Raw genomic sequence first — 22,749 nt, 5'->3', positions numbered from 1 at the left:
ACCATTAAGTCTTGCTGGAGTTAATCTGGATTCCTTTATACTCGTTGAATTGGATATTCATGGCGCAGACATTCTTCGAACTGATTTCACATCAGGCAATATATGTATGGCTCAATCTTCAGTCCTGGAACGAGAGATTCCCATGTGGCTCCCAAATTAGTTCAGTGCCTGAAAAAAAGAAAATGAAGACAGGATTGGTGAATTTTTTTGTGATTTTTGATTTGCTTCTGGGTTGCCTGCCTTTTGTTGGTAATTTGTGGCTTAATACAGTGACTCTTTCTTAAGATTTACACAAAAGAACATTTATTTAATTTTGAAATTGAAGTCATTATTACTAATAATACTAATGATTTTATTTTTCTAATGCATTATGTATCAGTGAATTGACTTCTCATAAAAACAGTTCAAATAAATCATATGTATTACTTTTATGGAACTTCTACGGTGTTTTTTTATTTTTGGAGCTTGGCACCCCATAGTCACTGTATGCTTTCATTATTTAAGGGCACCATTCTTTAGAATATTTCCTTTCGTGTTCTACTGAAGAAAGTCACAGGTTGTGAGGGTGAATAAATGATAACAGATTTTTTGTTTTTGTGTGAACTAATAGGGGGCAAGATAGTATATCTGACAACATCACAGTTTTCACTTAAAAGACAATTGAGATTCAAATTTTCATTAAAAAACATCTCGGGTTATAATTCTGATAAATACTAATACGCGAATAAACACTACTGTTCTCTTTGGATTTGTCTTTATGGCTCCGACGGTACACGTTATAGCCTTAAAGCTGAGGATTTTCTCACTATATCAAACTCAGATACAAGTCAAGCTTTTAGTCAGTCACTCTATATGGCCTCTGACCTTGCTTACTTGAACCTGTTTTTACAGAAGTGTGCCAGTTGAATACAAAAGCTCCTTCAGTACACCTCCTCCTCCACTGGTGTTTATACACAAAGCAGCCCAGTGGCCATAGAGCCCATGTGCGGAGGCTGATTCTTGAGAGGATGTGGAGTCCCTGCTGTTTGGCTTTTGTGAGTAGAGAAGCGCTCGCTCAACAGAAGCAGTGGTGCGTGTCATAGGCCCGAATGTACGAATCATGCAGCCCCCAGCTGTATTGTAAGAAAACAATGGCCAAAAGCACTCTCGCCCTGAAACTCTTTGTATAAGCAGCGTTTTTAAGGTACTTCTTACTGAATGTGTAGTTTGCCCAAGGAGGAGTTCTGTCAGGACGGCTCATCTAAGAAAAGACTGCAGTGAAATGTCATCTGAAGGAGTTCCAAATCATGTATAAAAAGGGAAAGTTAAGATAAAAATTAAAATGTAGGGTTCATTTACTTATGCTTTTGTTCCAAAAAAGCATTTAGTGATGAGGGCTTTAAGGGTACATTATTGTGTAGCATGAACTTTAATGCACTTTTTTATGTACTTTAGATAAGATAATATGAAATTGTCCAGAAAGAGAGGACTAAATGTTCCCTCAGGCATCTGCTTTGTTGTGATTGACTCCCCCTGGTGGACAAATATTGCAAAAGCAGGTGCTAAAGACTACTGAGTACCTTTGATTTAAGCTTGCAAGCATGTTTGAGATGATTAATGATTGATATTTGTATTATTTATATATATATATATATATATATATATATATAATATTTTTTTTTTTTTTTTCCATCCCCAGTCTCACCACAAGAGAATGATATTTATGTATTTATTTCATATATAATTTTCACTTTCAAAAAACTTTTTTCTTTACAAAAAGAATTTTCTTTACAAAATAGAATTTGAGCTGGGAATTATGCAGATGTAATCTAAATGTTTTTGCTGTATGATGCAAACCTGTAGATTTCTGAACACTTTTACTGATTCCTAATTTCTTTTTGTCATTTTTGCAGTTTTGTCAACCTCAAAATGTAATCTTGGTTACAAATAAGTTGAATTTGCAACAGTGTTATTTCACTCTCCTTGAGATACTATTAAAGTTGTTTTAGTTTTTGTTATTAAATTATATAAGTTTTTAAATATGTTTTTATAAATGTCTATATAGTTATTATTATTATTTAAGTTATTTCAGTATATCAGGTTAAAGCCATTTTATTCAAATAACCACATTTTTTATGGTTTTAGTTAACTGTAATAACCGATTTGCAGTAATGATGTAGACATAAAAATGGATGTACAAGATTGATCAATGTAAGATTTTCAGTGGGATCAGACCTAATGCTGATAACCAACTCAGCTGTCCTCTGTTAGAATAGAGTTGTTAGAGAGAGAATTAAATAGAAACTGACTTTTCAATACAGAATTGTGTTATATTAGGGCTGCTGTTTCCAGGGCCATCTGCCACATACATTAATATGGTTGAGAGGAAGGCAGAGAGAGCGAATGAACAGTCTGATAGCATTTGTGCACTGACTGCCTCTGCAGTGCCCTGTGAGAGCGCCAGGACACCTTCCCATGGGCATTGGCGTGACAGAAACGCCACTGAATCACTGCTGATGTTTGCATAGCTCCAGATTCTGCCTCGCAGTGAGCGTTCTGTCGCGTGTGTGTACTGAGCTTCCTGGAAGTCACCATCTGCGATACTTTATTTATTACCTGCTGTTAAACGCCGCATTATCCGTACATAATGCCACATAGAAAATCTCGGTCAATGGTGCTAACGTGAAGCCATTCATTGCGATCGCAGATCTGGATTTCTTTTCTATGGAGCTGGCCTTTGTTTAACAGCTCTCATGCACATAAAAGAGGGAACATCCCCAGGCACAAAAGCCTCACTGGCTTCCTTCCTGATGTGGCTGCACTGTGAATGTGCTTTGCTTTTGTGTCATGCTGTTGTTTCTGATGCCTGGATGGATGGCTCGACATGAACCGCCTACAATGGGGCGAGATCATTAGCCATTCACTTTGCTAGCCCATCCACGCTAATTGGTGGAGAGACGCACATCTCTGTCAATTCTCATTGTGCACTCGGTTAGCTGGGACGGCCTCTGTCACAGGGCATCGCTTCACCTTGTTTTGGCAGCGTGTTCCCTCAGGGTTGAGGGGCGGGGTGAAGAGGGCACCCAGCCAGCCCAGATGTTCCTTTCAGCTTCGCAACCACAACTCACTGTCACCTAGTTGAGTTCCCCGACTATGGCATACATAGGGGGACCGGTTGCCTAGGCAACAATGATCCTGCCTAATGGCCAGATCAGTGTGCTGGATTCTAAATGGATGGTTATTTTGTCCTTTTTTTGTGTTCGCCATCTGCTATGAGTCCAGGTTTGTTTTCCAGGTGGGGCTATATGTTGCCCCGTATTTGGACTGAGAGAAGGGCAGCAATCATTGAGTCAGTTTGACTGCAGCGCCAAAAATGTGGGGTCCCTTGTTAACCCTTATTAAAGGGGGATGCTGCTTATTTATATGTACAAGTGCTGTCAATTCGATTAATTGTGATTAATCACATCTAACGTAAAAATTTGTTTGTATGTGTGTGTGTGTGTGTGTGTATATATATATATATATATATATATATATATATATATATACATATAGTGCTGTCATATATATATATATATATATATATATATAAAACTTTGTTACATGTGATTAATCATGATTAATCAATTTGTCGCCACACATCACATTTTAGCTTGTTTGTAGAGAGTACATGTAAGTTGCTTTGACAAAATATGAATTTAACATGAATATAAATGTAATGTCTTGCAATACTCTATGCAATACTCTACATTTTCTTGAGGTATAAAATTTAATACAATGCTCTAATCAGCATTATATAGAAAAATGCAAACAATCAAATAACAGCCCACATCCCTGTAAAAGCACAATCTTTTTATTTTATTTTATCATCTGTCTGGGCTACTTTCTCTCTCCCATTACAGAGGAAACTAGGATAGCAATTAATTTTTCATTGGGTTTGTGGCTGTTCCCTGGTTTAAAGGGTTAGTTCACCCAAAAATGAGAATAATGTCATTTATTACTCACCCTCATGTCGTTCCACACCACCCGTAAGACCTTCATTCATCTTCGGAACACAAATTAGGATATTTTTGATGAAATCCGATGGCTCAGTGAGGCCTCTATTGCCAGCAATGCCACCGAACTTCTCAAGATTCAGAAAGGTACTCAAAGCATATTTAAAACAGTGAGTACAGTGGTTCTACCTTAATATTATAAAGCGACAAGAATACTTTTTGTGCACCAAAAAACAAAACAAGATAATGACTTTTCAACAATATCTAGTGATGGCCGATTTCAAAATACTGCTTTGAATCTTTTGTTTCAGTCGCGTGTCAAACTGCTGAAATCACATAACTTTGGCACTCCGAATCACTGATTCGAAACAAAAGATTCAAAGCAGTGTTTTGAAATCGCCCATCACTAGATATTGTTGAAAAGTCATTATTTAGTTTTTTTGGCACACAAACAGTATTCTCGTCGCTTTATAATATTAAGGTAGAACCACTGTACTCACATGAACTGTTTTAAATATGTTTTGAGTACTTTTCTGGATCTTGAGAAGTTCGGTGGCATTGCTGGCAATAGAGATTTCGGATTTCATCAAAAATGTCTTACGGGTGTAGAATGACATGAAGGTGAGTAATAAATGACATTATTTTCATTTTTGGGTGACCTAACCCTTTAATGTGGACAACAATATTTTCACTCACATTTGACTAACCGTATTTAGAGGATTCTGTTACCTCACAGGGTTACACTTAATTCCAATAGTCCACTTTAGACATTATACTAACCATAAATAACTTTGCAACTACATGTAAACTACCAGTCATTAGAGTATTACTAGACTGTTAGGTTATGGTTAGTAGAATAAGTTGACATGTATTGTACTTGCAAAGTCAGTAGAATGTCTTTTGGGGGAGCATCAAAATATTGTTAGCAGATATTAATCAGTCTACTAATACTGATATTTGACATGTAGCTGCAAAGTTACCTATAGTTAGTAGAATATCTAAAATGGACCATCAAAATAAAGCATAAAGTCCACTTTGCAGTTTATTCTGCCTGGAAACTGTCTATTTAGACAAGAGCCCCATCTGACATGCTAATGAACCAACCACTGTTTCTTTGTTTTTACATACCAATTAGTGGTCTAAGTTGCAAAAGCCAGCTGAACAGATTGAAACTGATGATTTCGAACAGCCTTCAACTGTTTTGAGCCTATTTGAAGCTACGGGGGAAATTTCATCCTTGCAGCATCAACAGCTGGAATTGAAACCATTTTAAGCTGATTTCTAAATTTCATGGTGTGACGCTTTTGAATTGAGTCTATATGTCTGCTATTATACATGGCAGAATTGTTTGCATTGTGTATTTGTGCTCCCATATGCTTGCAGGTACTGTGTGTATTAATGTACATTATCTGTGTTTTCTCCCCAGTCCCTCAGGGAGTGATCCAGAATGGAGCTCGAATGATGAGCCAGGGCCTCTTTCCAGGAATCCGACCCCTTCCCATCAACCCTATTGTCAGCAGGACAGCCACTGTCAGGTCAGTCCTGTCCCTCCTGTCTCTGCTGACTCATTACATGATTGACAGGTTTATCAGCCAATCAGAATCATGCTTACCCTGCAGTACTTTGGCTCATATCTGATCTCTCCCTTTGACTCTGTAAAGTCTGACTACTTTTTATTAGAGCAGAACAGCCAGGTCATTCACTGACATCAGCACACCATCTTATTCAGACTAAGGCCCCGCTCTTGCATGCATGATGTGACATGAATAATTGATCACACACTAAGTTTTTTTAATGGCATGACCGAACACTCGGACAGACTGTCTTGCTGTGAAACATTCATAAGCCTGGGCCTCAGAAAAGGGCCACCCCTCAGGTACTGCATGCTGGTGTCTGTGCACTGCAAACCCTACACATATGTCCCCTCAACTAAACGCAAACGGGCTTAGAGTCTGGTCCAGTCACAAAGCCAAACATTACAAGCTCTGCTGCATCTCAATGCAAGATGTGTTGTGCACTTAAAGGTGGTAATTAGAACATAGTGCTTGGATAGGTGAAAAAACAAAAGAAATCACCAGTTCAGAGACGTTTGCTATGTGCGTGTATGCACTCATCTAAAGGACCCTGAATAACATGTCAAGGTCACATTTCACATTTAATTTATATTTACACACTATGTTGCTGTCTGGGTTAGAATAAAAACTACTTTATTTAAAGGATTTGTTTACCCAAAACTATATTTAGTTCACCTATTTATTCACATAAAACAAAGGCCTAGACCAGATAAATATATTAGATTACCTCTATTATGATAAGATTTACAGTGGTGTGAAAAAGTGTTGGCCCCCTTCCTGATTTTTTTTATTTTTTTGCATGTTTGTCACACTTCAATGTTTCAGATCAAACAAATTTAAATATTAATTCAAAATAACACGAGTAAACACAACATGCAGTTTTTAAATGAAGGTTTTTATTATGAAAGAAAACAAAAACCAAACCCACATGGCCCTGTGTGAAAAAGTGCTTGCCTCCTAAACCTAATAACTGGTTGGGCCACCCTTAGCAGCAACAACTGCAATCAAGCGTTTGCGATAACTTGCAATGAGTGTGTTACAGCGCTGTGGAGGAATTTTGGCCCACTCGTCTTTGCAGAATTGTTGTAATTCAGCCACATTGGAGGGTTTTCAAGCATGAACCGCCTTTTTAAGGTCATGCCACAGCATCTCAATAGGATTGAGGTCAGGACTTTGACTAGGCCACTCCAAAGTCTTCATTTTGTTTTTCTTCAGCCATTCAAAGGTGGGCTTGCTGGTGTGTTTTGGATCATTGCTGCAGAACCCAAGTTCGCTTCAGCTGAAGGACATTGTCCTTCAGGATTTTTTGGTAGACAGCAGAATTCATGGTTCCATTTATCACAGCAAGTCTTCCAGGTCCAGCCCCAGACCATCACACTACCACCACATTTTACTGTTGGTATGATGTTCTTTTTCTGAAATGCTGTGTTACTTTTACGCCAGACGTAATGGGACACACACCTTCCAAAAAGTTCAACTTTTGTCTCATCAGTCCACAGAGTATTTTCCCAAAAGTCTTGGGGATCATCAAGATGTTTTCTGGCAAAACTGAGACAAGCCTTTATGTTCTTTTTGCTCAGCAGCGGTTTTCGTCTTGGAACTCTGCATTGCAGGCCATTTTTGCCCAGTCTCTTTCTTATGGCGGAGTCATGAACACTGACCTTAACTGAGGCCTGCAGTTCTTTGGATGTTGTTGTGGGGTCTTTTGTGACCTCTTGGATGAGTCGTCGCTGCGCTCTTGGGGTAATTTTGGTCGGCCGGCCACTTCTGGGAAGGTTCACCACTGTTCCATGTTTTCACCATTTGTGGATAATGGCTCTCACTGTGGTTCGCTTTTTCCCAAAGCTTTAGAAATGGCTTTAGAAATATAACCTTTTCTAGACTGATAGATCTCAATTACTTTCTTTCTCATTTGTTCCTGAATTTCTTTGGATCTCAACATGATGTGTAGCTTTTGAGGATCTTTTGGTCTACTTCACTTTGTCAGGCAGGTCCTATTTAAGTGATTTTTTTGATTGCAAACAGGTGTGGCTAGAGAAACTGAACTCGGGTGTGATAAACCACAGTTAAGTTATGTTTTAACGGTAACACACTCATTGCAAGTTATCGCAAATGCTTGATTGCAGTTCTTGCTGCTAAGGGTGGCCCAACCAGTTATTAGGTTTAGGGGGCAAGCACTTTTTCACACAGGGCCATGTTGGTTTGGTTTTTGTTTTCCCTTCATAATAAAAACCTTCATTTAAAAACTGCGTGTTGTGTTTACTTGTGTTATCTTTGATTAATATTTAATTTTTTTTTGATGATCTGAAACATTAAAGTGTGACAAACATGCAAAAAAAAAAAAAAATCAGGATGGGGGTCAACACTTTTTCACACCACTGTATAAGATTCATTCAGCAACAGTTCTCCCCTTTGTCCATGCACACACAGGGCCTCAGCCTCTCAGTTGCTGTATGATGCACATATTGTGCAGGGACAGGCTTCAGTACAGTCCAAAGAGTAAAACAGCCTCTTTAAAATGAGTGACACTGCATTTAGGCATTAATTATTGAAGCAGTTTCTTTAGCCTGCTGTGCTGTGGCTATAATTTATGAGTCATAAATGCACATATGAGGCAGGAAGTGGAAAAGCTCTTAGGATTATTTTTCGAACCACAGAGGGAGTTTCTCCAGCAAATCTGCAAAGCACGGCAGGATGTTCTTTGTCACTCAGAGCTTCTGCTATACAAACTGTGAACAGAAGCACAAAACAAATGTCATTGAAAAGACACTTCATTACTGTTTCGTAGGATAAGAGGCATAAATAGAGCTAAACTGTTTTTATTCACTATTTTTCATCATTATTTTACCGAAAAGTGCAGAGTTTTTGTAAACCGCCAATTAATTCACTTTTTAATGATGTTGTTGGTTGGCTGAAGAGGTGCTTCAAAGCTCAAGTGTATTTCAGAGACAAACGCTTACAATAATTGTTTTTAACATTTGAGGTGCTTTAAGGCTGCAGCGCTTACCAGCACACAATACAAGTTTAAGAAAAAAGGAGAGCTGCAAGATGTTAACTACAGTTGTAGTTCTAGCATTTTACCCTGTAATCAAAGAGAATTATTTTTTTTTTTTAAGAAACATTTTACTGACCCCAAACTTTTGAATGGTAGTGTACGATATGTGATTAATTCATTTTTTTCTCTTTTTTCTCTTGATTTTTGGGTGAAATATGACCCAGGCATATTCTTGACAGGTTTTGTGATTTAGATTTACCCACTTTATACAATAACAAATGGAATGAATTTATTCGCGTGTTCCAGAGGTTGTTGCCATCTGTGCAAAAAACGGCAAAACATCAGCATAGAGTGTCCATGTTACACATATTATTATAATTAATTACTATAGTAGCATAATTACAAGCAGCTCCACAAAATAATTACACAGTAAGCGCATGTAGTTCATTTGTTTTACGCAGCACTTATACAGTACAACAGGAACAGCATGTGAGCGGTTGCACTAATGCATCTCTCGTCTGTGTTAACAGGTCAGTACTCGAATACAGAATTACCAGTGATGTCGAGCCCACCCGTAACTCTCCACTGGTCAGCAGCGACCCCAAGGAGGACCACACCTACAGTTTTGCCAAATCTTCCAGCTCGGACGCCGGAGATGAGGCCCACTGCGATGGAAGCGAGGTGAGCTTCCACGCCAACGAGACTGGCAGCGATGCAGAGGACGACGACAAGAGCAAAATCAAGAAGGAACCCAAGGAGTGGTCCGTGGACGCCCTCGCTCTGGCCCAGCACAAGAAACGGCAACATTTGACAAAAGTCAAACAGAGAGTGGCCAGTGACACTCTTCCTCTAAAAAAGAGGCGCACAGAGAAGCCTCCGGAAAGTGACGACGAGGAAATGAAGGAGGCGGCCGGGTCCCTGCTTCATTTGGCAGGAGTCAGGGCCTGTTTGAACAATATCACCAACAGGACGGCAAAGGGGCAGAAAGAGCAAAAATAATGAACAGACTGTATTATAAAGAGGAAAAAAAAAACATCACTTTGAATAGAATTTACTATTTTTTTCCAGGACATCAGGTGAATTCTACTGATTTGTGGCAATATCAACAATCACTTTGTTTTCCTATCTTTATAGGTAACATTTTACTGAGGGTTCCTTGTTTTGGTTCACTTATTTTATTGTTTTCTTTTTTAATCTACGGAGATTGAAGCCATAGCCTTCCCTTTTTTAAGATATTCAGCCAATTATTTCATTCGACTGAGAAAGAAAAAGTGATAGCAAAATTTGCCCTGCCCCATTGTCTTAGTGAAAAGTTGAACATTATGCAGCTCGCCAGAGTAGTTCAAGTTAGTGATAATTATAGCATCTAGTAATCTCTGCTGTAATATAAGATGTTTTAGAAGCACAGGGCAGTGCCAAAGACAATCCTTGAGCAGTTTCTGTGATGTCACTTCCCCTTGATGCTCTCGCCGAGTCCAGAGGCATTGTGTGGAGAACACTCATGTCTGTAGTTGTCGTTTGGCTCGTATGAACCATAATTCACCAGGATGAGAGTAAAGCCATAAGCCTTTGTCAAAGTGCTTTTTGGAGGCAAAAGTGATACATTTATCAATAAGTCTTTTTAAACTGCCCACGTTTTTTTTCCTAAGCAATCAAAATGAGTGATATTTCCCATCTAAAGCGATGGTGGATGGTGATATTTCTTCTTCAGCACAATGAAAATGAAAACTCTGAGCTAATGCTACAATACCTGCCAATTGTATTTTAAATCGGAAAATAATGACTGTGGAGTTGTTTTGTGTTTGTTCGTTTACGTTTTCTATTTTTTTTTATTTGAAACCCTCGTGATGTAATAAGCAATTTCATCCAGTCAGGATAAACACTGTATAAAAGTAACACTAGACCATTTTCCTTTCTTAATTTAAGCAATGTAGCCAGCAGGATTTTCCAAATCGTGTTGCATGGGTTCTGTAAAGAAAAAGAAGACCGTTTTTAAAAAAAAAAAATCAAAGTTCATGTAAGGTAAATAATGTATTTAGCATGGAGCATGAATTATTTTCATATAAATATAGATCCTAGAGAACTAAGGCGCCGCCTCTAATTTCTATGCCAATAGGCCTAGTCTCTTTTGTTGTTTTTGTCAGATTTGATTTCGATTTGTCGTCCTCATCGCCTTTGTGTTGAAGCAGGCATCTTAACAATTACCTTCTTCAGGGACAAACACTGACTGTTGGGAAACTCTCTCTGCAATACGAGGACTCGGGCTTGGGCCGTCTCGGTCCACGCTAACGGCCGCCCCTCTAACGAATACCCGCTACGTCAATGTCCGTGTCTTCAAGGAGAAGTTCGTAGTGAGTGTCAGTCCCCTGCTCCTTCCGGCTTCGTGCCTGCTTTTCTTCCATGTGTAATCCAGATGTGCGTGTCTGTGATTTATTCAGGGTCTTCCATTTTGTTCCACAAGACTTTGGATCTGCAGTACAAGTAGTTTTTTGTTCCTGTATTTACATGTAGCACTGTTCAGGAGTCATCAGTATTGATTCAGTTCTTGGTACAGGCAGTCAGACGGATATTTACGCCTCCACACATATATATTTAAGCACTTATAGACAAAAACAAGTGATATCAGAGCTCAGTGCAAACACTAGTGTATATATTTTCACGACCTCATCGAATTGCACTTTTATTGTTTTTAACGTACGGTAAAAAACTTAAGGATTCAGTGCCAAAGCCTGTAATGACTCTATACACATGCATACTTGATATGTCAGTCATAAACATGTCAATAAGTTGTAGCATTTCTCTCAAGTACCCATGTATAAGATATTCTCAGTCATATTTGTTAATGTCGCACTGCATTGCTGTTTCATGAAGTCACACTGTCTTCCCTGTTCATCTGATGATGATAATGGTTCGACCTAATGTTTTGTAGCGTGTTGAATGTTATAACTGACCCATGAGTGTTAATGTGATGTCTCCAGTTGGCATGCCTTTCCCTAACCAAGCTAGACATTTCTTGACGTTTCCTCCCCACATCTACGCGAAATAACCCCAATTATAACCTTGTCTGCTGGTCTTTATCAACAGCTGCCATATCATGTTTCCGTTCAATGTGCTTCAAACTGGGAAACCAGTAGCAGAGAGAGCTACGAGTCCTTTATACACTGCCTTCCTTCAAAGACAACACTCACTACGTAACTTTTCCTTTCCAGTTCTTTCAGAGGAACCTGAAACACGTTAAAAAGAGCCAGCCAAAAAAAAAAACGTTATTAGGAGGCGAAGTGTTTCTTTTCCCCCCCCCATTGTGTTCTTTCTTTTTAAATCATTTTGTTGAAAGGTTCCTGTTAACTGCCATTCTGTTAAGTGTTTGAGTTGTTTAAGATGAAAGTAATGGAGTCCATTTGGTTTGTAATGAATTATTCGGTCTGATGGCATGTGCACCCTGCTAATATGTCAATATAGAGGCATAATTGCACTCTGTATTTCCTTTGACTTGTAATCATATTGCCAAAGACAACGATTTTATCGATTAATGTAAATACCACTTTGTCCATTGCTACGACAAATTCTATTTGTTTTTGTTTTGTTTTTGTTTGTTTTTTTCTTCCTCCAACCCTACCATCAAGTTTCTGTGATGTATTGTCTTCCAGTTGCAATAAAAAAAGTTGCAAAGGTAATCCTGGACTAGCTTGATGGTTTTGTGCAGCTCTAAATGCATTGTTAATATTATTGCTTAAAATAGTTGCATCTTAATACATATCACATGGCTCTTTAAGCCAGATACGTCCTATTTACCAGCTGATTTGGGCATTATGTTTAATTGGAAGTGAAACTGAAAAACATATGTGCCTTTGCTGGATAGTAACTTCTAAATGTTGTTGTCGCTTCACCATAATATGTGTGCAAGGAGTAATAAGAATCAGTATCATCAATTTAATGCTATACTGTAGGAATAAACTACACTACAGATAAATGTTTGAGGTCTGAAAGATTTTTTTTTTTTTTTTTTAATATTTCTGAAAAAAAGTCTCTTATGTTCACCAAGGCCTCTTGGGTCTGAAGGGGTTTTTGGGTCCTGGAGGAGTTTTGATGCCCTAACATTTGTGTTATTTTTAGTTGCTTATAAATATATTACACTGTATTCAGCACAAACTGAGCTACAATAATATGTGAGCAACATGTATGTACATGTTTGTAATTTTGAGAAATAACGTTTATAAGTCTCTAATGCTCGTCAAGGTTGAATTTGATCAAAAATACAGTAAAAACTGTAATATTGTGAAATATTACAATTTAAAATAACTTTTCTAATTGAATATATTTAAAAATGTAATTTATTAATGAGATGTGAAGCTGAATTTTCAGCATCATTACTCCAGTCTTCAGTGTCACATGATCCTACAGAAATTATTCTAATATGTTGATTTGCTGCTCAAGTAACATTTCTTATTATCAATGTTGAAGCAAGTTGTGCTACTTAAAAGGCACAATTTGTAAGATTTTTGAAATTAAAATATCCAAAAACCACTAGAACAATGCTATATATTTTGTTGACTTATGTACTTTCATTATCCCAAATGTTTCCAACAATGTTTAAATCCAGATAAATCAGCTATTTTAACCAGGACACGGACCGTTTTATTGCGTTGCTTGTCAATGATGTCATATGCGCATTACCCGATTTCCGGTTTTACTTCCGTAGAAAACATATGAAAACACCAAAAACGCTTTAATATATTATGCGTTTTATTAGACAGGTAAGCAACTATTTGGATACATTTATTGCTAGAAAACTAATCAATGTTGCATCCCATTTGCTCAACACGGTTAGTCTTATTGTTTGAATCTCTATTTTGTCAAGTGGCTAACATATCCACAGTAACAGTAACACAGCATTTTCTACATCATATATTTTAAAATGAATTGCATGTCATTTAGCAACAAGTCATCCGAAATTTATTAATATGATATTCTAATATCGATCTAGCTTACTGCAGTGTGCAACAAGTGTCTCATACCAGCCACCGAGTGAACGCACAGAGTAATGTAAACATAACTTTCAACACAATCAAACATATTTTTAGTATGATTGTTTTGACCAAGTATAACAGCTTTGCATTACCCCACAATTTAAATTTGTCAGATAAAGTACCTGTACGAGTAGTTATTCAGCACTCGTGGCTATTTCATTAGAATGAAATAAAATAATGTGAATTTAAGTGATCAAACGTAACTGTAACAAAGTTCAAGTTTAGGGAAGGAGGTGGACATTAAACGTTACTTTAATCGTACCTTTATCCCTTTCAAGCGTGAGTTTAAAATATTCTAGCTGACCCCCCAGAGTGAGTTTTTTTCAGGCGACCGTTATTTTTTAACATTTGCCCTTGTTTCCATGGCCACACGTCGCACGTGTCACGTAACACACCGCAGCCACAATAACATTGTATGGACAGATGGATCGCTATTATTTTATTTTTCCTTTTTTATTTAAAATATTCACAAACTTGCTTACCATGTCATCAACTATCTGATATTCCGATTCTCAAATATGTTTAAGGGAGTGTGTTTTGTTGTTTAAAAACCTTTATAAATTATCTTTATCTTGATCTATAACGCGAGATGGGCGCCGCCATCTTAGTTTGCCCCGCAGTTCGCAAAGTCCTGTCAGTTGGATTTACAGCAGGTGAATTCATCAGTTTCTCCTGAAATATATGCAAGTCAGTGACTGGTGAACTGGAAGAATAATAGAGTAAACTTTATAGTTACTTAGGCCCATTATGTGTGTCTGATAGGAATAAATGTCGGCAAATTATATTTGAATGGATTGTTATTGCTGCTTCCACTGATGTCTGACATCAGTGTGTATTTTATAAACTCTAAATGTATTGTTTTACTGGTGCTCATGTGTATTTAAATGTCTGAAACCTTTATATATTTAAAAAAAAACAAACAAAAAAAAAACATTATGTGGCTGAAAAATATAAAAGCAATAGAGCAAAGCGCAGAGCTGTAAGCAAGAGCGTCCGAACAGTAGCAAAGCAACAGCAGCAAAAGCACAGTTTGAATCTGGCAGTTATGTGACGTTGCTGAACGTTTTAAATCCCATATGTGGGACCGTACTCTCGAGGACACAGAAATAAAAATCCCATATGTGGGACCGTACCACTCAAAAGGTTAATCGTAAAAAAATAAAATTAAAATAAAAACGAAAGGAGCGACATGCAGCGTCCAACTGTGGAATATAATAAAAGCAGCAAGATAGAATATCCCAGGCTCTCAGCCCTGCCCCAGCCATGTTTAATGTAACTTTAATACATTAGCTCATCCATGAACACGATTCCTGCCCCAGTCAAGTCGGATTGCTTTCCATTGGCTGTGGAGGTGAAGAGCTGAAGACAACTCATTCACGGCATCATCAAGCTACATCTTTGTTTTGAATAAGAGACTTCTAGCGGCGAAAATTACATATTGTGCCTTTAATATCTTTGTGGAAATCGTGATACATTTTTTTTCCAAGATTCTATAATGAGTATAAAGTTCGAAAGAGCAGCATCTTTTGTAACATTATAAATGTCTTCACTAGGGCTGGGTATTGACACAAATTTCACAATTCGAGTCGATTTTGACTCACAAGCTTGCGATTCGATTCAGATTCAATTAGATTTGATTCAATATCAATTATTTTGGATATATATCAGGTACAGACATGACAAATTTTCTTGAGGAAAAAAAATCTCAATGCTGTAAATTATACATGGGGTCACTTAGTACTACATTACTATAATAGATTAAAATGAACTGATTTGTATACAAACACTTAAATTACACTCAAGGAAGTTTCCGTAATAATAATAATAATTAAAGCTGCAAGCAGCGATGAAAGGGCCCTCGCACCCGACCTCACCGCCACCTGTTGGCCTTAGGAAAACAGCGAACAGTGGGCGACATGCATGTAGATGAGTAAATACAGGAGAATTATGGCAGTCATTTCAAAGAGCCACACTTCCTGCTACCAACAGGTGGCGCTTTGACTGTAACTGAATGTTGTAGATGTCATCAGGCCAGGACGTGAAATTTGGAGCAGGTCAGACATTGTATGCCTGAGTTACAACTTCCTGTTTTGTGGCATTAATCGCAAACATTAGCACTTAGCCAAGTGTTGCATGATTTAGCGTGTTTCTAGTATGTTTGGTACTTCATGGCATATTTAAATGTTTTTCTGGGAGTGAATTACAGTATAAAGCATGTCATTTCCTGTTGCCAGCAGGTGGCGCTATGACTAACTGAATATTGTCTTATCACACATGTGAAGTTTGAGGCAGTTCAGACATTGTATGCCTGAGTTTAGGGCTGCTCGATTATGGCAAAAATCATAATCACGATTAGTTTGGTCAATATTGAAATCGCGATTATTTAACATTATTATTGGTGGGTGATATGATCAAAGTCTTAATTCATGATATGAGTAATTTTAAATGTCAGTGAAATTTCACAATTATCAATATTTCAGCAAAAACTAATACTAGGTTAATTAATGTAAGTAAAAAGTCCTCAAAACAGCTACAGAAGACAATAAACAGTCAACAATTAAATAAGAACAAAGAAACTAATTACAAAGCAGACAAAAAATACAACAGAACAAAAACACAAATGAAAGATAGATGTACTATCAGTGGTATTTAGATAATAATAGCTACCCAACAGAAAAAGTCATCAAATGTAAAATAACGGCTGTATATATTAAATATAGACTAATTCTTATTTAAAACTAAAAAGTTATTTATTCAAGAGCAGTGAGTGATTTTATCTTTGTCTTTTCTTGTTAGATTAACAATGACTTCAGCAATCATTAATGTTGGCTGCTGTCCCTTTAAGAGCTGCACGGACCCGATATAAGCCTACTGTTATGCTGTTTCACGAGGTCTCGGAATTGTGGTAAATACGAGTTTCCTAGGTAAAAATTGCACATGAACACCCTTTCATTTCGCAACATGAATGCGATGAGCTAATCACGACTTCAGAAGTGGTAATTATCAAATTTCCGATAGCATGTGAAGGCAGCAATACACGCGCACTTTCTCAGTGTACACTTAAAGGTGCTCTATGTAAGTAAAAATACCATAATATGTTTGCAGATATTTATTAAACATGCTGAGTTCACATATTCGTTTCTCTGAAAACCATTGCTACAGCCAGTTATTTTACTTTGAAATTTGCGCTCCGTGTCGGAATTTATGTTTTTGTTTTGGTCTGTGCAAAACCGCACGTTGCCAATTTACCCAATAGTATTTCGCCAACCCGGGTTGCCAGTTGGCAGAAAACACATGCAGCTAATTGCAGCCATGGAAGCCAGCGAACAAACTCAGCTTCTATCTAAAAATCTCTATGAAAGGGAGGATATTAAAAAGCGATATCAACTCATCATAAATCAATAAATCAACTAATTATCTTACAGTGTGTAAGTCTGCTCGCCTTCCAATGTCAATTAAGCTCGCTCCTGTTGCGTCTTCAAACTGGCAACCCGCGAGAGCGTCAAGTCTGAGGAGGAGGGGGCGGGGCAAACAATATTTTGAATTTGGACTGCAGTACCCATTTCAACCACTAGCTGTCATTCTTACATAGAGCACCTTTAAGACATAACTGACTGCGTTTACGAGGATACTTACCTAAAAAGTATTTTGATATATTTGTGTTGGCTATTTGACTGTTTAGGCGCGTATCTGAATCCCTTTGCTTATGCGCGTTCCACACTGTCTCGGAGCGCGCGCACAGGTGGCCGCCTAGGGAACAGCGTCCGTTTCGCGGCTTAATGCGCTTTTATTAGCACTGTTTACGTTTAATATCTAGCACGTCCCGAAGTTTAGCAACAGTATACTGCATTTTACATCCCTCTCTTATTCGGCTGATTTGGATGTTATGTTTGGGTTAGGGAGGAATAAAAGCGCACCACTGTGAAGGAAAGGAAGGTTTGCTGAACGGAATGTGGCAGCGGTACAGTAATCATATTACCTCAATTATCTTGTTTTCATAATCGTTGGAAGCCAAAATCGAAAATACGATAAAATTGCACAGCCCTACCTGAGTTACAACAGCTTCCTCTTTCATGGCGAAACATCAGACTTTGTCAGACCGCCACGGACACGCCGTTCAACGAAAATGTAAGATCTTTGCAAGTTAACACTGCTAAGGCCTTAAGATTAGACTGACCAAATATGATGTTAATCTGATAAAATCTATAGGAGGAGTTCGTTAAAGTACAATGACTGGAAATGACAAAAACTGCAAAAATTTTGAAGAGAAAATTCAAAATATCTCACTTCCTGTTGGGTTGTTTAGATTTTGGACCCAGGGTCTTTTTTGTAGGTATTAGGCTGTTACATGTGTGTACCGAATTTCATACTTGTACGTGAAACGTAGCACAAAAGGCGCTTAATTGAAATTTTGTAGGTGGCGCTATCGAGCCATTTTGCCACACCTAATTCTGAAACCCATATCAGACGTAAATTTTCACCACTTCTGACGTGTGTGCAAAGTTTCATGAGTTTGAGCATGTTTAGGCCCTCAAAAATGTGATTCATTTCGGAGAAGAATAATTGACTGAGCAATCACAATAGGGTCCTCACACCATTGGTGCTCGGGCCCTAATAATAATAATAGTTATAATACTAACTTTACAACTACGTAATCATATTTCTACTCCAATTTTTTAAAATACAAACATTTAAATGGTGGCTATCATAAAAACTTGACGGATTTATTCAAACATGCATTAAATATTGAACATTAAACGTTATAATGAACATGTAATATGCTGCATATATTTAGCAAAATGCTCTTTTCTAGAGTTAATTTTTCTAGATGACTAACGAGTTTATGGTCACTGAATATGGTTTTTCTGAGGTAAATGTGACATTGTGTAAGAGCTGTTTTATTGACACTGATTGAGCGATTACATGAGACAGGATACGGATTTCATTAAGTTGTACTGTATCTTTTAACATACCTTCAGGTGTTCAGTTGTGTTTATTTCGCGCTGTAACTGGTATTAAAGTAGAAAAGATGATCGCTTCGTGCTGGCGCTTCTCTTGAACTGAGGAGCTACACCGATCTGTCACGCCACATTAAACGGTGCCAAAATGGTATTTATTTTTTTAATTTCGCAATAAAATGCACATAATTTGAAATATGAGATATGAGTATTCCGATTTATTGAATGGGAGGCATGCTATAGTTCCATTCATTCATTAACTGAAAACAGGATAGAAACGTTATTGGTTCGTAAAAATGAGTAATAATAATATGAGTGGATAAAATGAGTGGATTAAAATTTTCACGTTTGATCAATTAATGCATCATTGCGGAGTATTCTTTAAAAAAAAACTCACTGACCTTAAATCTTACTGTTGAAAATCTAGTTGCTACCTATTAAAAACATTAAAAATAACTCTCAATAACTTCCCACAATTTGTAAACCACCATAAACCCCTGATGTCATCCATTACAGAATGTCACATGACTAAAGATGAGCAACAGTGACTGTATCTGGAACATGACAATTCTTATATTGATCCTGGCTGTCACTTTCTTCTCAGCAATCCAATGCCCAACCCCCAGAAAACTTCACACACTGCAGATTTGCAGACAAAAGACTTGAATGACCAGTAATATGAGTATAAATTATAAGCTAGCAGTTTTGCTTACAGTTGCATTCTTAAAGATTTCTTTGCTAAACTGACCACAACTTCCTGAACTTCATAAATGGAACTGGAAATGGAAATTTTTATGTCTGATATTCGCATCAGAGTGAACTTTGTTTACACGCAGCCTATAGGCCTATTCCTAATCAAAGAGTGAGTGTTTGGAAACACAACTGCCTCCCTGCACCCTGTCACCACACCCGTGCTCGCCTGTGTTGCTATGCAACTGCAGGAAAAGAGAGACGGAAAATGTACAATAAGCTTGTTGCCAGACACAGACATGTGAAGTTCATATATTTTGCAAAGGTTACACACAGGTTACTAGAGCTGAGGTAACATGTTCTACACTTTACACCGACATATTCTGGGGTAAATTCAATTCAAAACAAAACTAAACACCAAACAAATGTCATTATTCAATTTTGGCTGCCTGTGCATGTTATTGTGGAGTTTGGCAAGCTTGTGACCTCATCGTACAATCCCTGCAAACATCACACTGGCAGTCAAAAGGCTGTTTCATTTACTCAGTGAATCTATCTTAGCGTTCTTCTGAAATCTCCCACGAGAGCCGGCACGCAGCCCCAAAACACACTTCCAAAAGACATATTGCATGTGTTTGTTGCCAAGGAAACAAAGCGAGGTGGCTTTCATTCCAGCACATCCATTTTTTTTTAGTGGCAGCACGTAACATGAAAAATTGAACATGAATTTGTCTGGGGAGCGGCTGCCCCCTTCATCACCTAGAAAGTTGTCGTCTCAGGAGGATTGTTTGGGTTTGGAGGACCCGACAACCAGAACTAACACTTCCCACCTGCAACTACTTCAATATTTATTCTCGTTTCCAAGGTAGCAGGAAATGGAGGCGCTCATTGGCAGCGCGAATCAATAAGTGCGCTCTCTTTGATGGAATGCGCCGCGAGATAATAACCATTCAAATCTGCCACACGGTGGCTTCAATTTGTCGGTCCCTGTAAGTCAGACACAAATATGGGAGTATTACAGCAAATCTGTGGCATTAAGGGAAGAATGTTTGAATACATTTGCAAGTCCATACATCTTGCCTTAATCTCCCTGATTTGCATGGGGGCACAGTCGAGGGATTTGAGGAGAAATTGGAAACTGTGGTACGATGGCTGCTGAAACGTGCCAGGACTTTATCAGTGAGGGCATGTATTTCAGGTCTACACGGTCCCTGAAATTGCCAGGGTGGGAGTGGTTAGACACGCTGCTATCTCCTTCACTGATGTATAATGAGAGTAAAAACCCTGGTTATGTTACCTGAAGTAACCCATAAATGTCATCAGTATTATATGTCCACTGAACTAGGTGCTAATACATGGAAATATTTAGTTTTAATAAAAATTGCACATTTAAGTTGGGTTCAGGTGCAGGCAATGCTGAAAACGTCTGCATACCGATGTCAAAGGGTTAATTCACCCAAAAATGAAAAATTAGTCATTTATTACTCACCCTCATGTCATTCCACACCCTTAAGACCTTCGTTCATCTTCAGAACACAAATTAAGATATTTTTGATAAAATCCGATGGCTCAGTGAGGCCTCCATTGCCAGCAAGATCATTTCCTTTTTCAATGCCCAGAAAGGTACTAAAAACATATTTAAAACAGTTCATGTAAGTACAGTGGTTCAACCTTAATATTATAAAGTGACGAAAATACTTTTTGTGCGGCAAAAAAAACAACAAAAAAAACAAAGTAACAACTTTATTTAACAATATCTAGTGATGGGCGATTTCAAAACACTGCTCCATGAAGCTTTACAAATCTTTTGTTTAAAATTAATTTTGAGTTGTTTCTGGATATTGATCTAGGTGCTGAGGCAGAATTCTACCATCTGTTGGTTAGAGAAAAATCTGTAGGAAATACTGTTTTAGAAAGCAAGTGTAATTACCATATACTTCCAGCAGAGGCCCCATAGAAATCCATTCATTTTTCTGGATGTGACCAATTGCTCTTATAACAACTTTTGTGATTAATATTTTGTGCATATAGTGTGTGTGTGTGTGTTTGAACATTTGTGTGTGTTTGAAAATTTATTTCACATTGCTTTTATGCTCCAGTACCAGGCCTTCATTTATGCATTTTTAGATTTAAGCTGAAATTATTGATTTTATTTGCCAATTTCTATAATGCTCACTGCCTTCATTGTGGTGTGGAAATTTTCAGATTTATGCTGGATTTCTTTCCCCCCCCCCCCCCCAATGTGACAAGGGGAGTGACTTTTTTTTTTTTTTTTTTTTTTTACACATACCTTTAGAACAACCGAATAAAGCCCAGTTTTTTTTGTGAGAGCCATTCCTGTGTTTTCAAGTTATTCAATCAAATACTCAATTTAAATGTACAAAATGTGATTCTGAACTTCCATTTTCAAATTCAAATAAATCACTTTTCCACTCAATACTCAATAAGTCTGGTCAATGTGAATCAAACTTTTGAATAAAAAAAAAAATTCAAAAAGATAAGCAGATCTTATTTATATACGTGTCAATGACGTGACGGGTAATTTTTTTGTCCAACCTCTAACATAAGATAAACATTTAGGCCAGATGTGTACACAGACTTTTTCGTCATAACTATTAACAAAGTAAAAAATGTCTGTATCATTGTTTGACATTACAATGGGTGTTTACTGTTTACAGAGAGAATACTTCAACTAGTTAGCACGGACTAGCATCTTAACATCCTATTACAATATAGATAGAGCTCCACTCTATTATAATAATAAAAACGCAGAGGAAAAAAAACCAGTTTGTTTTACAGTTATGTAAGCACCGGGCCCAAAGCTATGTTGTAAACTCCTACGTTAGCTGAGCACAAACGTGAATAGCTGATAATGCATTACAGTTTGTAAACAAGTCGTGCTCCATCCTTGATCATTACTCCAAGTAATAAGACAGACGAGCTGCATTAATCAACACATTTTTAGACAATATTGGACCCACATCTGAATAGCAGAACTACAGAAACGTGAGTTAGCCGGTTAGCAGGAGACAGACTAGGGTGTACGTTACACAACATAACATACAAAACTATGAATTTTGAACGATCGCTAGAAAATATAAACATCAATTCTTACAGGCTGAGATTCAGAGGAGCAAGCTGGTCATATTTTAAGCATTTTGTGAATCCTGCATTACACTCCCTGAGGTTTGAGAAGCAGTTGTTAAGTAACATGACAGGAACACAACAAAAGATTGTACTGCTGTAGTATTGTTGAAAAAAATTAATTTTCCCTGGCGTCTGCGCATGCAATAAGTGGGCGGACAATATGCTAATGTTTCGTTGTGACGTCACAACGAAACGACTTGGGATTCGTTTTATAAACGATTCGTTTAATTGACTCGGAGTCGATTCTTACTTTTATATATGGTGCACTTTCAGATTTAAAATTTGCAGGATGTTTTCATTCACTTAGAGCCATGTTACACACTACATGAAAAGTAATTTTCAAAAATCCATAATTGGGGCACTTTAAACAGTGGCATGTCTGAC

General features: G+C 37.6%; 1 protein-coding gene across 6 annotated transcripts in view; it reads left to right on the top strand.

Moving 5' to 3' along the window:
- foxn3 (forkhead box N3) overlaps nt 1–12,514 on the top strand; it is a 106,597-nt gene extending 94,083 nt beyond the window's left edge. For all 6 annotated transcript variants that reach the window (XM_051869249.1, XM_051869250.1, XM_051869251.1 and 3 more), the window contains exons 5-6: nt 5,401–5,509; nt 9,074–12,514. In XM_051869249.1, the coding sequence (XP_051725209.1) occupies nt 5,401–5,509; nt 9,074–9,542 (578 nt within the window). In that variant the 3' untranslated portion in view covers nt 9,543–12,514. The remainder of the gene's footprint in view (nt 1–5,400; nt 5,510–9,073) is intronic.
- Nucleotides 12,515–22,749: the final 10,235 nt, after the last annotated feature.

Source organism: Ctenopharyngodon idella, chromosome 17 (assembly GCF_019924925.1).
Source record: "Ctenopharyngodon idella isolate HZGC_01 chromosome 17, HZGC01, whole genome shotgun sequence".
In the NCBI taxonomy this organism is placed as follows: Eukaryota; Metazoa; Chordata; class Actinopteri; order Cypriniformes; family Xenocyprididae; genus Ctenopharyngodon; species Ctenopharyngodon idella.
The sequence above is the reverse complement of the archived record's forward strand: the minus strand, read 5'-3'. Positions and strand labels throughout refer to the sequence as shown.